Source organism: Austrofundulus limnaeus, unplaced genomic scaffold (genome assembly GCF_001266775.1).
Source record: "Austrofundulus limnaeus strain Quisiro unplaced genomic scaffold, Austrofundulus_limnaeus-1.0 Scaffold54, whole genome shotgun sequence".
In the NCBI taxonomy this organism is placed as follows: domain Eukaryota; kingdom Metazoa; phylum Chordata; class Actinopteri; order Cyprinodontiformes; family Rivulidae; genus Austrofundulus; species Austrofundulus limnaeus.
The window spans coordinates 7,569-19,680 of NW_013952456.1; the positions used below are offsets into that span (position 1 = coordinate 7,569).

Sequence of the window (12,112 nt, forward strand, 5' to 3'; positions counted from 1 at the left end):
TCATGACCAGAGGGGTATTTCATTGTTTCTGATTTCCTTCTGCAAGATCTGGCTGGATTATTTTATGAACTTTAGGCTGGTTCTAACCTTCATAGAGTAATTCCTACAATTTTCACATGATCTGCTGCCCTCTGGTTTTCATGTGTGTATGTCAGATGTTTTCATCACATACAGAAATACAGTTGCAATCATATAATGAGTAACAAAAGCTTTTATCGACAGTTAGAATGAATTAATGCAGCAAGTCAATATTTGCTGTGTTGACCCCTCTTCTTCAGGACCTCTGCAGTTCTCCCTGGCATGCTCTCAATCAACTTCTGGACCAAATCCTGACTGATAGCAGTCCATTCTTGCACAATCAATGCTTGCATTTTGTCAGAATTCCTAGGTTTTTGTTTGTCCACCCGTCTCTTGATGATTGATCACAAGTTTTCAATGGGATTCAGATATGGGGAGTTTCCAGGCCATGGACCCAAAATCTCTGTTTTGTTCCCTGAGCCAGTTAGTTATCACCTTTGCTTTATGGCAAGGTGTCCATCATGCTGGAAAAGGCATTGTTCATCACCAAACTGCTCTTGGACGGTTGGGAGAAGTTGCTCTCGGAGGGCATTCTGGTACCATTCTTTATTCATGGCTGTGTTTTTAGGTAAGACTGTGAGGGAGCCGACTCCCTTGGCTGAGAAGCCCCCCACACATGAATGGTTTCAGGATGCTTTACAGTTTGCATGAGACAAGACTGGTGGTAGCGCTCACCTCGTCTTCTCCAAACAAGATGTTTTCCAGATGTCCCAAACAATCGGAAAGGGGATTCATCAGAGAAAATGACTTTACCCCAGTCCTCAGCAGTCCACTCCCTGTACCTTTTGCAGAATTTCAGTCTGTCCCTGATGTTTTTCCTGGAGAGAAGTGGCTTCTTTGGTGCCCTCCTTGAGACCAGGCCTTGCTCCAAGAGTCTCCGCCTCAGTGCATGCAGATGCACTCACACCTGCCTGCTGCCATTCCTGAGCAAGCTCTGCACTGCTGGTAGCCCGATCCCGCAGCTGAAACACTTTTAAGAGACAGTCCTGGTGCTTGCTGGTCTTTCTTGGGCGCCCTGGAGCCTTTTTGGCAACCATGGAACTTCTCTCCTTGAAGTTCATTTTCTAGGCAAATATTGACTTTGCAATTAATTGCTGTTAAGCTGATCACTATAGCATTCTGGAGTATATGCAAATTGCCATTATAAAAACTGAAGCAGTAGACTTTGTAAAAATTAACATTTGAATCATTCTCAAAACTTTTGACCATGACTGTAGTGTAAAGCACTTTGGGAGTCCGCAGGGACTTGATAAAGTGCTGTATAAGCTCAGTCCATTTACTGCATTTACAAATGCCAATATTAAATAATTTCAATGCTTCTTTTTTAACTTATAGCATCAAACAGCAATTAAGATTAGTAAATAAGCTTTGATTTTTATGAAAAAGACATATTTTGTTAATCTAACTATTTTTATTTAAGCAACAATAAAGTGACTAAATATAAATAGTGATATGACACATATCAATCTAGATTATTTATCTATTGTAACAATGTTTTTTGGCAATAAATCTTACAGTATCAGACACCTGATTGGCAGCACCTGGGGGTAGCAGAAGCTCAAAACAAGTGTCACTAGCAATAGCAAAATAAGCTGTTTGCTAATATCAGAGAGGTTTAGTTAATTTTTTATCTTTGCAACCCAAATACTCAGCTCTACTGCTCGTCTCACAAATGCATGTTTCTAACAAATGGGGCATTATTTATAAGGGAAGTTTACAGGCCTTTGGATGGTATAAGACAGGGATAGTCAATCCTGGTCCTCGAGGTCCACAGCCCTGCACATTTGACTTGTTTCCCTTCTCTAATGCACCTGATTCAGTCAGTGAATTACCTCTTCCAAGTTCTGCAGAAGCCTGAAAATCATTCATTCATTCAAATCAGGTGTGTTGGAGCAGAGAAACTAGTAAAACATGCAGGGCTGCGGACCTCGAGGACCAGAATTGACTATCCCTGGTATAAGATATGATGTCAAGAAACATCCTTACAAAAATAATCTACCAAACACAAATTTCCTTATTTTTGTGCTTAGTTTTTTTAAATGCTTATTGTTGGAATAATTTTAGAAAAAAACATTTTTTTAAATCTAACAGTAGGGGAGCACCACTAAACCGGTCAGCCTATTTATCTTCACAGATTTCCTTAATTATGGGAGATCGGCCGATACTTAGAAAAGATCGGTGGGAAAGATCGGCTTCTCATCTACCGCCACAAAGACCTGATAATCAGCCACTGTCTCCTTTTGCTGTGCTGTGAGCACTACCTAATGCCCAGCTAAAACAAGCTTGTATTGTTTCAAGGGTATAGTTCAGTGGTTTTCAATAAAATAAGGTTGGGACATTGAAAGCATAGGCGATTTCTCTAAGACTGCAAGGGAAGCTCAGCTTCCCTTAAAATGTAAAAAAAAGATAACTGTTGTGTGTACATATCATTGACTAAATATGTGCTACAACGTGCTCAACTTTTGTTCAGAATCAGCTTCTTATCACAGGTAACGACGCGGCTTTCCTCATTTCCTCATTTCACTCATTCCCGCAGCTTCACAGTGCTTTCAACAGTCGGACGCCGAGCATCTACAGAGCTTATTAGCGATGCAAAGAATGCAGTGAAACGAGACGAGTCATTGGATAAATGCTGGCTTTGTCCCACCTGTCGGACACTGAGCATCTCTGGGGGTCTATGGGGCTGTGGGCTGGCCCGGATGCTCATTGTCAGCATGATGATTGGATGATCTGTCAGAGGCTGAATCCCTTTTTGACTGACAGTGAAATGAGTGAATCAGCAATCTTTTTGGTTTAAACATGTATGGGAGCAGTTTTTAGTTTCGTTTCTGTTCTGAGTAGAAGCGGAGATTTTATTAATCCTTTTAGCAGCATTTTCTTTGTTAAAAATGACTAGTGACAAATCAAACTTCTATTTCTGGTGGTTGTTTTGTAGCTGCTTGTGTTTGGAGACAGACTTCTATCGCCCTTTCTGACTTCTTCTGTCCAGCGGGTGCTGCTGAGCCTCTCCACCTTCACAAAGCACTCACAGGCAGACACACTTCACACTAGCCTCGTGCCAGTAGCAAGCTGCACATATGGCAGACAGTTTGAATGTTGTGGACTGGATTTTGGTGAAGCCATTATGGTCTTGTTTACAGAAAAAAAAACTTACAGGGCTGATCAACTCCTCAGATTAATTTGGTGCAAAAGGTGGGGAAAAGTAAGATAAAAAATAACTTTTTATTGATCCCACAGTGGGGAAATAACAGGTATTTTCAGCTGTCCTGGTATRACAAAGTGAGCTGGCTGCTGTAAAACACTATAGAATAATCTGGAAAATGATTATAAAAGCAGTGGATCAATTAATTCCTTTAAAAAATAATCAAAGCAAATTTGTTAAAGAAATATGAAATTGTTTAATTTGTATTTGTATGAGTCACTGTTTGAGGAGTTGAATTTTTTTAGGTTTGTTTTATTATTTGGTTTATTGTTTGAAATTAATATTTTTTTGTAAATAGGAGCAAATATCAAGATCCTTTTCTTCTGCTGCTGCCTTTCATTTTATTTTATTTGTATTTTTTTGTTGTATGTAATGTTTTGTTTTTAAAAATGAAATGAATAAATACTATAAACTAAACAAAAGGATCTGTGAGAGGGTCACAGATCATTTTCTTGAAAAGAAACGGAGGTTAGAATTTATAACCCACACATTTTATGCTGTAGGCCGAAACTGTGCTTCCTCTTGTTGAAAGACCAGCATCCGCCACTGACTGAAAGTGTATTGTGACCTTAAAACACCTGACAGTGTCAGTTAAAAAATCGGTAGCGGACAAAAATCTGATTCAGCAGATCAGACTTTATAAAGATCAGTAATCGCCCAGTAAACTGCAGTCGGTACACCCCTACCTAACAGATATTTAACATTCTGACCTGTGTGAGTATTGAGGTGAGACTTGAGGACTCCAGCTGAAACAAAACCCCTTCCGCAGAGATCACAGCTGTATGGTTTCTCTCCTGTGTGGGATCGGATGTGCTGCTTCAGATGGCTAGACTTTTTGAAACCTTTAGGGCACCAGCTGCACCTGAAGAAGAGGGAAAATAAATTTAACAGTCTAAAGCTTTATCCATGCACAAATGGCTTTCTTTTTAGGTTCACACAGAAATTGCATTTTAGGGTTCCATAAACAATATTTTTGGAAATCAGGTTCAAGAGGGAAAAAATTTGAAATGCCACACCTACAATTTGTATGGATGGTCTAAACCTTTTGAAAACAAATACTTTATTTTACTTTGTTTTTCGCTTATTTTGTCTTTTAGGTAGGAAATACATACAGTGGCCTCCAAAAGGTTTGGAAATCAAATTCCTTTGGTTTTGTTGAACACTGAAGTCATTTGGGTTTTTAAGATCCAAAGATGAGCATGAGCACGACTCATCAACAAAACAAAGAACTTCATCAGGGAAAAAAAAGTGGAAAGTTCTAGATTGGCCAAGTCAATCACCTGACATTAACCCAACAGAGCATTTCACCTCCTGAAGAGGAGACTGAGGGGAGAAACCCCCTGAAACAAACAAGAACTGAAAGAATTTGCAGTAAAAGCCTGGAACAGCATCACAAATGAAGAATGCAACAGTTTGGTGTCAATGGGTCACAGGCTTGAGGCAGTCATTGCAAGGAAGGGTTGCCACCACATATTAAATGTTACTTACTTTAAGATTATTTGTTCCAATACTTTTTCTCACCTAAAAAAATGCTGTGGTGTAATACAAACCGTGATATATCCAAAGTTGTTTAACACATCTACATGTAAATACTGGAAAATAAAAGCTGACATTTCAAATTGTCTCATGCTCATCTTTGGAGCAGCAGTTGGTAACTTTTGTAAAAAAAAATAATAATTTGTTACATAATAATGAAAGAAAGACTGGGACTTTAGTCTTTTTTAAATTCCTAGAGAATCAAGGCTTGGAGCCTGGTGTCAGACTGAACACCTTCTCTTCAGCCCAAAGGCTAATAAAACTTGAGAGCTGCAGAGCAATCAGCCCTAAATGAACCAACTGAAGCCACTTTTCAGTTACTGTCATGACCATTAAAGATGGCCTCTATAGTTTGAAATTGCTGTTTCAAAGGTTATAAATGAAACATTGAAGAGGTGGTGTTACTTACTTCATCTAAACACAATAAAAAAATCTATGATGCAAACCTGTAAGTTCTCTTTGTGTTGTCTTCACTGTCTTCCTGGTAGTTTGGAGTTTCTGTTGACAGCTGGAGATCATTTTGACTGCTCTGCTGAAGTAGCCCATTTGTCTACATTACCAAAAATAAAGCAACATTTCATTTATTACAAACAAAATTACATTTGTTGTAGAGGAACCATACTACTGCACTTAGATTGTATACTGCAAGATTTTGTTTATCCACATTTGTATGAAGAGCTTGTGAGTAGTCAGTAGCTCCTCTGCAGTAGAAATCATTCAGAGAAAATTCAGTGTCAGGAATCAAGAAGATATTTCCATGAAGGTCAAACTAAGAAGTTACAACGGATACATTTTTGGAGTCAACCCCAATAAAGATGGCCACCACAACCAAATGACAAAAGAAAACACAAACCTGTTATACCTCAGATAATTTTACAGATATTGAGCTAAAATAGTATCATTAAAAATACACACTTCAAAAGATTGCACAAGATTTTTACTGTAACAAAATTAAAAGATCTTGTAATTTTGCACACGCTAGTGCAGATTTTGAAAGTTTGAGAAAAATGGTTACAACTTTGTTTTCTTTCATTATAAGATGACCTTAGGTAAAATACTGGCATGAAAAGCAATGACTGATCTACATTTCTTCAAGGATTGCTCAGCCTTTAAATTGTGGGGTTTGATTTTAGCTGTGCTGGCAGCAGCAGAGTGAGAGATAATCCATAACCGACACAGGAACATAAAAGTTATGTCAACGTTTTTGAACTATTCTTTTCAAAAATCACTAGTTCTGAAATCTTTATCATCTAATCTTCTCAGGGACAGCCAGTGGCATTTAAACATAATGTAAAGGAAAAATGCACACTGTATTATCACTTAAGTTATAGGTTAAAACAACCTATTTGTATTTAATCCATATGGAAATTTTGCATTATCGCTTACTTCAATTATGATTTATTTATTTATTCAGTCTTATTCTCAGTGAAACAATAAGCAACAGAATTGTTACTATGTACATTTTTCATGTCTTAAAATCCAAGTATTGAGGAGTATTGGGTAGAGAACTGACCACTTCTGTGCTGGGAACGTGCAGTAAGTTTGGGGGATGATAGCTGGAGGAAAGAGCCTGGGACTCCAGAGTGCTGGAATCCTGCAGCTGCTGAACCGTGGAAAAATGAGTCTGATTGTAGCTTGGTTCAGTCATGGTGAAGCCTGGAGGGAACAAATGGACAATAGAAAGCTGACAACATCACTCACTGATAACATCCGACTGAAAGCTGAACATAAATAAAAGAAAAATACATAGAGTTCAAAACAAAGACTGTGTTTGAAATGGTGTTTATACAGCAGAAATGTGCTGTACTACTGCTGGGTTAAAAAGTTTTTTTTTCAAAATTGTATTGTAAAAATATTTTATTGTATAACATTGTATATTGACCGATTTTTACTTAAATTGTAATCTGGATTAAAACCCTCCACATTTCTTGGGGCTGGGGACCGGCACTGAGAGTCCACTTGTCTAGACCCTGCTCTGTGGCTGGATTAAAAAGTTGTTGTTGTTTTTTGTATAAAAATGTTTTGCCAATAAAATCTCAAAATATTGGGTGGACATGGGTATGTTTGTAAAGGATAATGAGGTTTTCTATTGAGCCATTTACATATATGTAATTTATCATTTTCAACAGGTATATTTCCAGAAAACATGAAAATAGCTAATGTAATTCCTCTTTAAAAAATGGTGAGAACCGTTCAATAATTGCAGACCAATATCCTTGTTGCCACAGTTTTCAAAAGTTTTAGAGAGAAAATATAACCAGGTAAGATCAATTTATGAATAAATAAAATATTTTGGGTAATAGTCAATATGGGTTTAAAACAAATAACTCAATGTCAATGGCTCTCATGAAGATAATGGAAGCAATGCCAACTGCTGTCAATCAAAAACTTTACTGTGTTAGCTTTTGGTTGATCTAAAGAATGCCTTGGACAAGACTGATCAAAACATTTGTATTGAAAAGTTGAATAAATAAGGCATTAGAGGATTAGCACTATAGTGGGTGTCTAGTTATTTGAATAATAGGAAACAGTTTGTTTAGTTAAATAAAGTAAGATCCGAATTATGTAATTTCAGATGTGAAGTTCCTCAGGGTTCTATGCTTGGACAAAAACTTTTTTATTTTGTATGTGAATGATTTGGTAAGTATGTCAAAGTTTTTGAAATGTATTTTATGATGACACAACACTTTTTTTTCCTGGTGAAAATATTGAACAAATGTTGGAGGTGAGAGAGACAGAATTTAGGAAGGTTCAGACTTGGTTTCAACTTTCTAAGCTATCACTGAATTTGGACAAAGCAAATTATACATTTGGTAACAGAAAGAAAACTACTCATTCCATTCATTATTGGTGAAATTTAAATTGTAGGTTCAGTGAAATAAAACTTTTGGGTGTCACTGATGATAAGCTGACATGGAAATCTCATATAAATTACTTAAGAATAAAAACATATATACATCAATATGACACAATTTGTAGTATATACTGGAAATAAGATGTAAGATGATACCTGATGTTTTTTTTTTATTATTATTATTTTGTTTACTTGTTTTGGGTTTATTTTGTTCACCGGGCATGATTTACTTTGTTTTTTTATTACTGTACATTAGTACTGGGCGGTAAGACGAATATATTACAGTACATTCAACAATTATACTGGTATCATGTTATATGACTTTACTTTTCTTTTTGACTCAGCTTCTGTGCACCAGTCAACTCAAACCCTGTACAAAACCACTTCTCCTGAAATAATAGAAGCACGTTAACATCTCCATACATTTACATCGCACATAAAATATATCTTTGTACATCGCTGAAGAGGTGTATGCTATATACAGTGAAGGTGAAAAAGGAGAGTTTTTTCAATGTCAGTCAATATAAGCAGCATAATTGCCACCCATCGCCAGTTACTGAGAAGCTACTCCAACAGTAACATTAGCTTGCTAATACGCATTGAGCGGTGCTACAGGGAAATGTGTCCCCCGTGAAACACTCTGAACATGTTCAGGCTATTTAAATCAGTATTCAGGAAATAAAAACCGTTTTTTCAGTATGAAGTGATATCCCATCCAGCACTATGCTGTACTACTCCAAATAGTTAAAAAAAACATCTAATTTAATTTGGGTATGCTTTTTCAGGGTGTTTAAGGTGTTTAGGGGAGGGGGGCTGTCAAACACATCTCACTGTATTTCTATAGTGAAAATATTTGGAAATAAATGTTAAATATTTTGAAAAGTTCAAAAGTTACAAAAATGAAAGATCACAGCACACTTCTGATGAACTAACCATTTTCATATATGAATGGCTAAAATGGCACTAAGTATGCAGTGGCATTTAAATTGCATAAAATGTACAAAATATTTCCATCAGGAAAACACCAGTGTGAATGTTAAATTAGCACTCACACGAGCATTTTACTGCTTTAAACAATTCAAATTATACTTTGAAATGATGTGACTGAATATCAACCCTTTGAGTGTGCAGCTGTGAACTTAGTGATTAATGATTTTACTAAATGAGATTCTGTGATAAGTGAATAAATAATGGTGGATTACTACAAGAAACCCCCAGGGTTCATTGTGATCAGTAACACTTCAATCATGGTACATAATCATGCTTCAGTCCTGACAGCCCATCACTGGGGGTTAAAGCAAAAGTTTAAGTTCAAGAGCCTTCTTATCTGGATAGAGGAAATGTGTTGCACTTCGAACTTTGATGACAATCAAGGCTGTATGGACTTTTCTTCTAAAACAATTAAACTGCACATCTGTTACAGTCTAATACAAAGGTTGTGGCACCTCCTGAGATAGAGGATAAAATAGATCTCCCTGATGTTTGATGTTCATTTTATTGGCTGTCAAAACATTTCTTTTCTGATTACACACCAACACTAAGAGCCAGTCAGCATGGTGGAAGCAAAAAAATACCATATGCCTAAGAGCACTACACTGACTGAAGAGTTATGTAGGTGGGAGGAAATAATGAAGCTAAAAGAGAATAATGTCACAGATGTTACAGGTAAATTGCCCAAATTAATTCTAAGCTTTCTTCTAAACATACCTGCTCCACTCTCCTTTGACAAAGTGATACTAAAAATATCCCATCTTTGATATTTGTTTTTAAATTGGGATGGCAGCTACAAAATATTTTAATATACATGGTTCTATCAGAAAGGCTATCAATTAAGCTAATAATTAGATATGTATGTGCTGTGCATGAGGTTTCCACACATTTTTTCCCCTGGAAACCCCTAACCTGGATCTATAGTAGAAGCTGTACAGTTTTGCCATCAAAACTCATGGCTGTACAGTAAACTGTATATGTCGCATGTGGGATGAAAAAAACTCAGTATCAGAATCAGCTTTATTGCCATTGTCAGTGATAAACACAGACTAGGAACTTGCAGTTGAGAACATCCATTCGGAGAAAGACACACATAACAAACATGGGGGAACGAATATCCAATGTCTTTCGCATTAGGGTGCGCTACCTTTTGCAGCTTGGAATACAAACAATAGGAAAGGTGAGTTTAAAAAAGAGCTCTGATTCTGTGTTTTACACAGAAACATAATCTAAAAAAAAACCACTCGCATAGCAGCTAAGGCAGTTAAGGAGGGGGTGGTGGTGGCGGTGGGGGTCAAACACATGGTATGGGGTGGGGTTCAACTGTCTGTGCTATAAATATTTTTTTACGTAGCACTGGTGCGACAGATTTGCAAACTACTTTTATTTAACCACAGCATGGTTACCTTATCTATGTAATCACTCTTATATATTGTAGCAAGAATCACCAAGACAGGCCCCACGTGCGACCGGGTTGTCCGTTCATGCTCTAAAAAACTGCGCTCATCAGCAGCGCAGCTACCAGCAATTGTGCTGGCCCTCAACATTTAAAAAAGTAACCAGAGTCATTTGTGAATTCAAAATACCCTAAATCCAGGTAAAAGGAGCTGCTGTTAGTCCACAAGTCATGCTGGACTCAACACATAGCTGATTACCCCTCTGCTCAGCTTGCTCCTCTCCTCTGTGTCTCACCCACAAACACATCTTGCAGCCGCAACACAGATCCACACCCTTTCAGGAGTCTTTACTCTTTAGAGCCCAGATTAGAAACAGGCATTAAAATGTGGGAAGTAAATTATTTTCAGTGAACCTGAAACATCTGTGGCACCAGTGCTATGAGCTACAATAGTTAACAAACAGCCCTAAAACTACACAAACTTTCATACAAACACACCGAATGTTTAATTCATTCACTGTCTGTCTGACTGACAAATTGAAAATTTATTCAGATCTGATCAAAAATCTGCACTGGTATACAGCTGCTCTACTGAGGCAATCCCATAAAGCAGTACGATTCTGTGAACATTCACATCCCAAAATTGTACACATCTTCAGAATTATTCATTTACTTTCTAAAACCTGAAAACTTTGTGGAAGGATAAAGATTAAACCAAAAGAGGAATCATGAAGGAAATTCAGACTTGTGTTTGTACCTTGTGTTAGCGCTTGTTGGTCAAATGCAGACTGAGGAAGTGCTGGTGTTTCAAACTGGCTGATATTCTGAGGCAAAGAGTGTTGTGTTGTCACATATGAGTCTGTCACTTCAGAGAAAAAGATATAAAAAAGGTGAAGTAAATTAGAGCAATTTAAGGTTTTCAAAAGTTGGAGAACAGTAGTTAGGCTGGATATTACCTGAAGAACCTCACAGATTAAAATAAACATTATGGGGGTACAAACATGGCACCCTTGACTTAACATCACTAACAACTCAAATGTAGCTGCTCTTACCTTCATCTGGAACTAGTGGCTGGTTGGTCAGAGGAGCCTCCAGTGTCACTTGCTGGTCTCCATTCACAACTTCTGCCTGGCCCAGTTCCAGAATGTCTTGCTGCTCTGATGTGGCAGCAGAGGCCTGTGGGAGGGACTCTGCCTCCATTTCCACTGGCATATCATGGGCCACAGCACCTGCTCCTAAGGGATCCTCACCAGACTGTGGTTGCAGCTGCTGTGCCAATTCATACCTGGTTGGACATGAAGCAGCAGGATTACCACTCAGCCCAGCAGAAAACAGGATTCAGCACTAAACATGACCACAGCTGGGTGGTCCATGCACAAACATTTAGTAAAAACTCCAACCTGTGCGTCTTCATGTGCTTCCTACAGTTAGGTGATGACTTGAAAGTCTTCTGACAGTAGGGGCACATGTAAGGGCGAAGGTCACTGTGAGTAGTCATGTGGCGCCGCAGGCTTCCACTGGTTGTGAATGTTGTGTTACATATGACACACTTGTATGCCTTCAGGCCTGAGTGGGTCCGGATGTGAGCTTTGAGGACTCCTGATGAGGCAAAACCACGACTGCACTGAATACATTTGTACGGCCTTTCTCCTGTATGTGACCTGGAGCATAAAACAAAATGAACATTAAACAAAACAACACTAGAGCCTCACTATGGATGTCAAATATAAAAACACGTCATTATTAGGCCAGAGTAGTAAAATCTCTGTGAAGGTCTATTGTTAGTCTAATGTTTATTATTTTTCTTCTGAATCATCACACAAAGGAAGTGCAATTTTGGAGGCATAAACCTACACAAAAATTCAGCAAAGTATATAGAAAATTTTCCCCTAACTGAAATGTTTGTATTTTAAAGGAATTGCAGGAGGGTATGGTTGTGGTGACTTCAGAAGTCACACCGTTGCCCTATGTTACAGAGACAGCCAGCTAACGTATAAAAAAAGCCCTTCATAAAGCTACAACTGTATATTATTCATCTTTTTTTTTTTTTTTTTTT

At 37.8% G+C, this 12,112-nt stretch overlaps 1 protein-coding gene across 1 annotated transcript in view; it reads right to left on the reverse strand.

Annotated features, from left to right (window-relative positions):
* LOC106517883 (zinc finger protein 236) overlaps positions 1-12,112 on the reverse strand; it is a gene marked incomplete at its 3' end in the record, with an annotated part of 60,454 nt that overhangs the window by 3,648 nt on the left and 44,694 nt on the right. Inside the window, 6 exon segments of the mRNA XM_014008922.1 lie at positions 3,991-4,142; positions 5,263-5,366; positions 6,330-6,472; positions 10,814-10,921; positions 11,109-11,341; positions 11,457-11,717. Of these exon segments, the coding sequence (XP_013864376.1) occupies positions 3,991-4,142; positions 5,263-5,366; positions 6,330-6,472; positions 10,814-10,921; positions 11,109-11,341; positions 11,457-11,717 (1,001 nt within the window).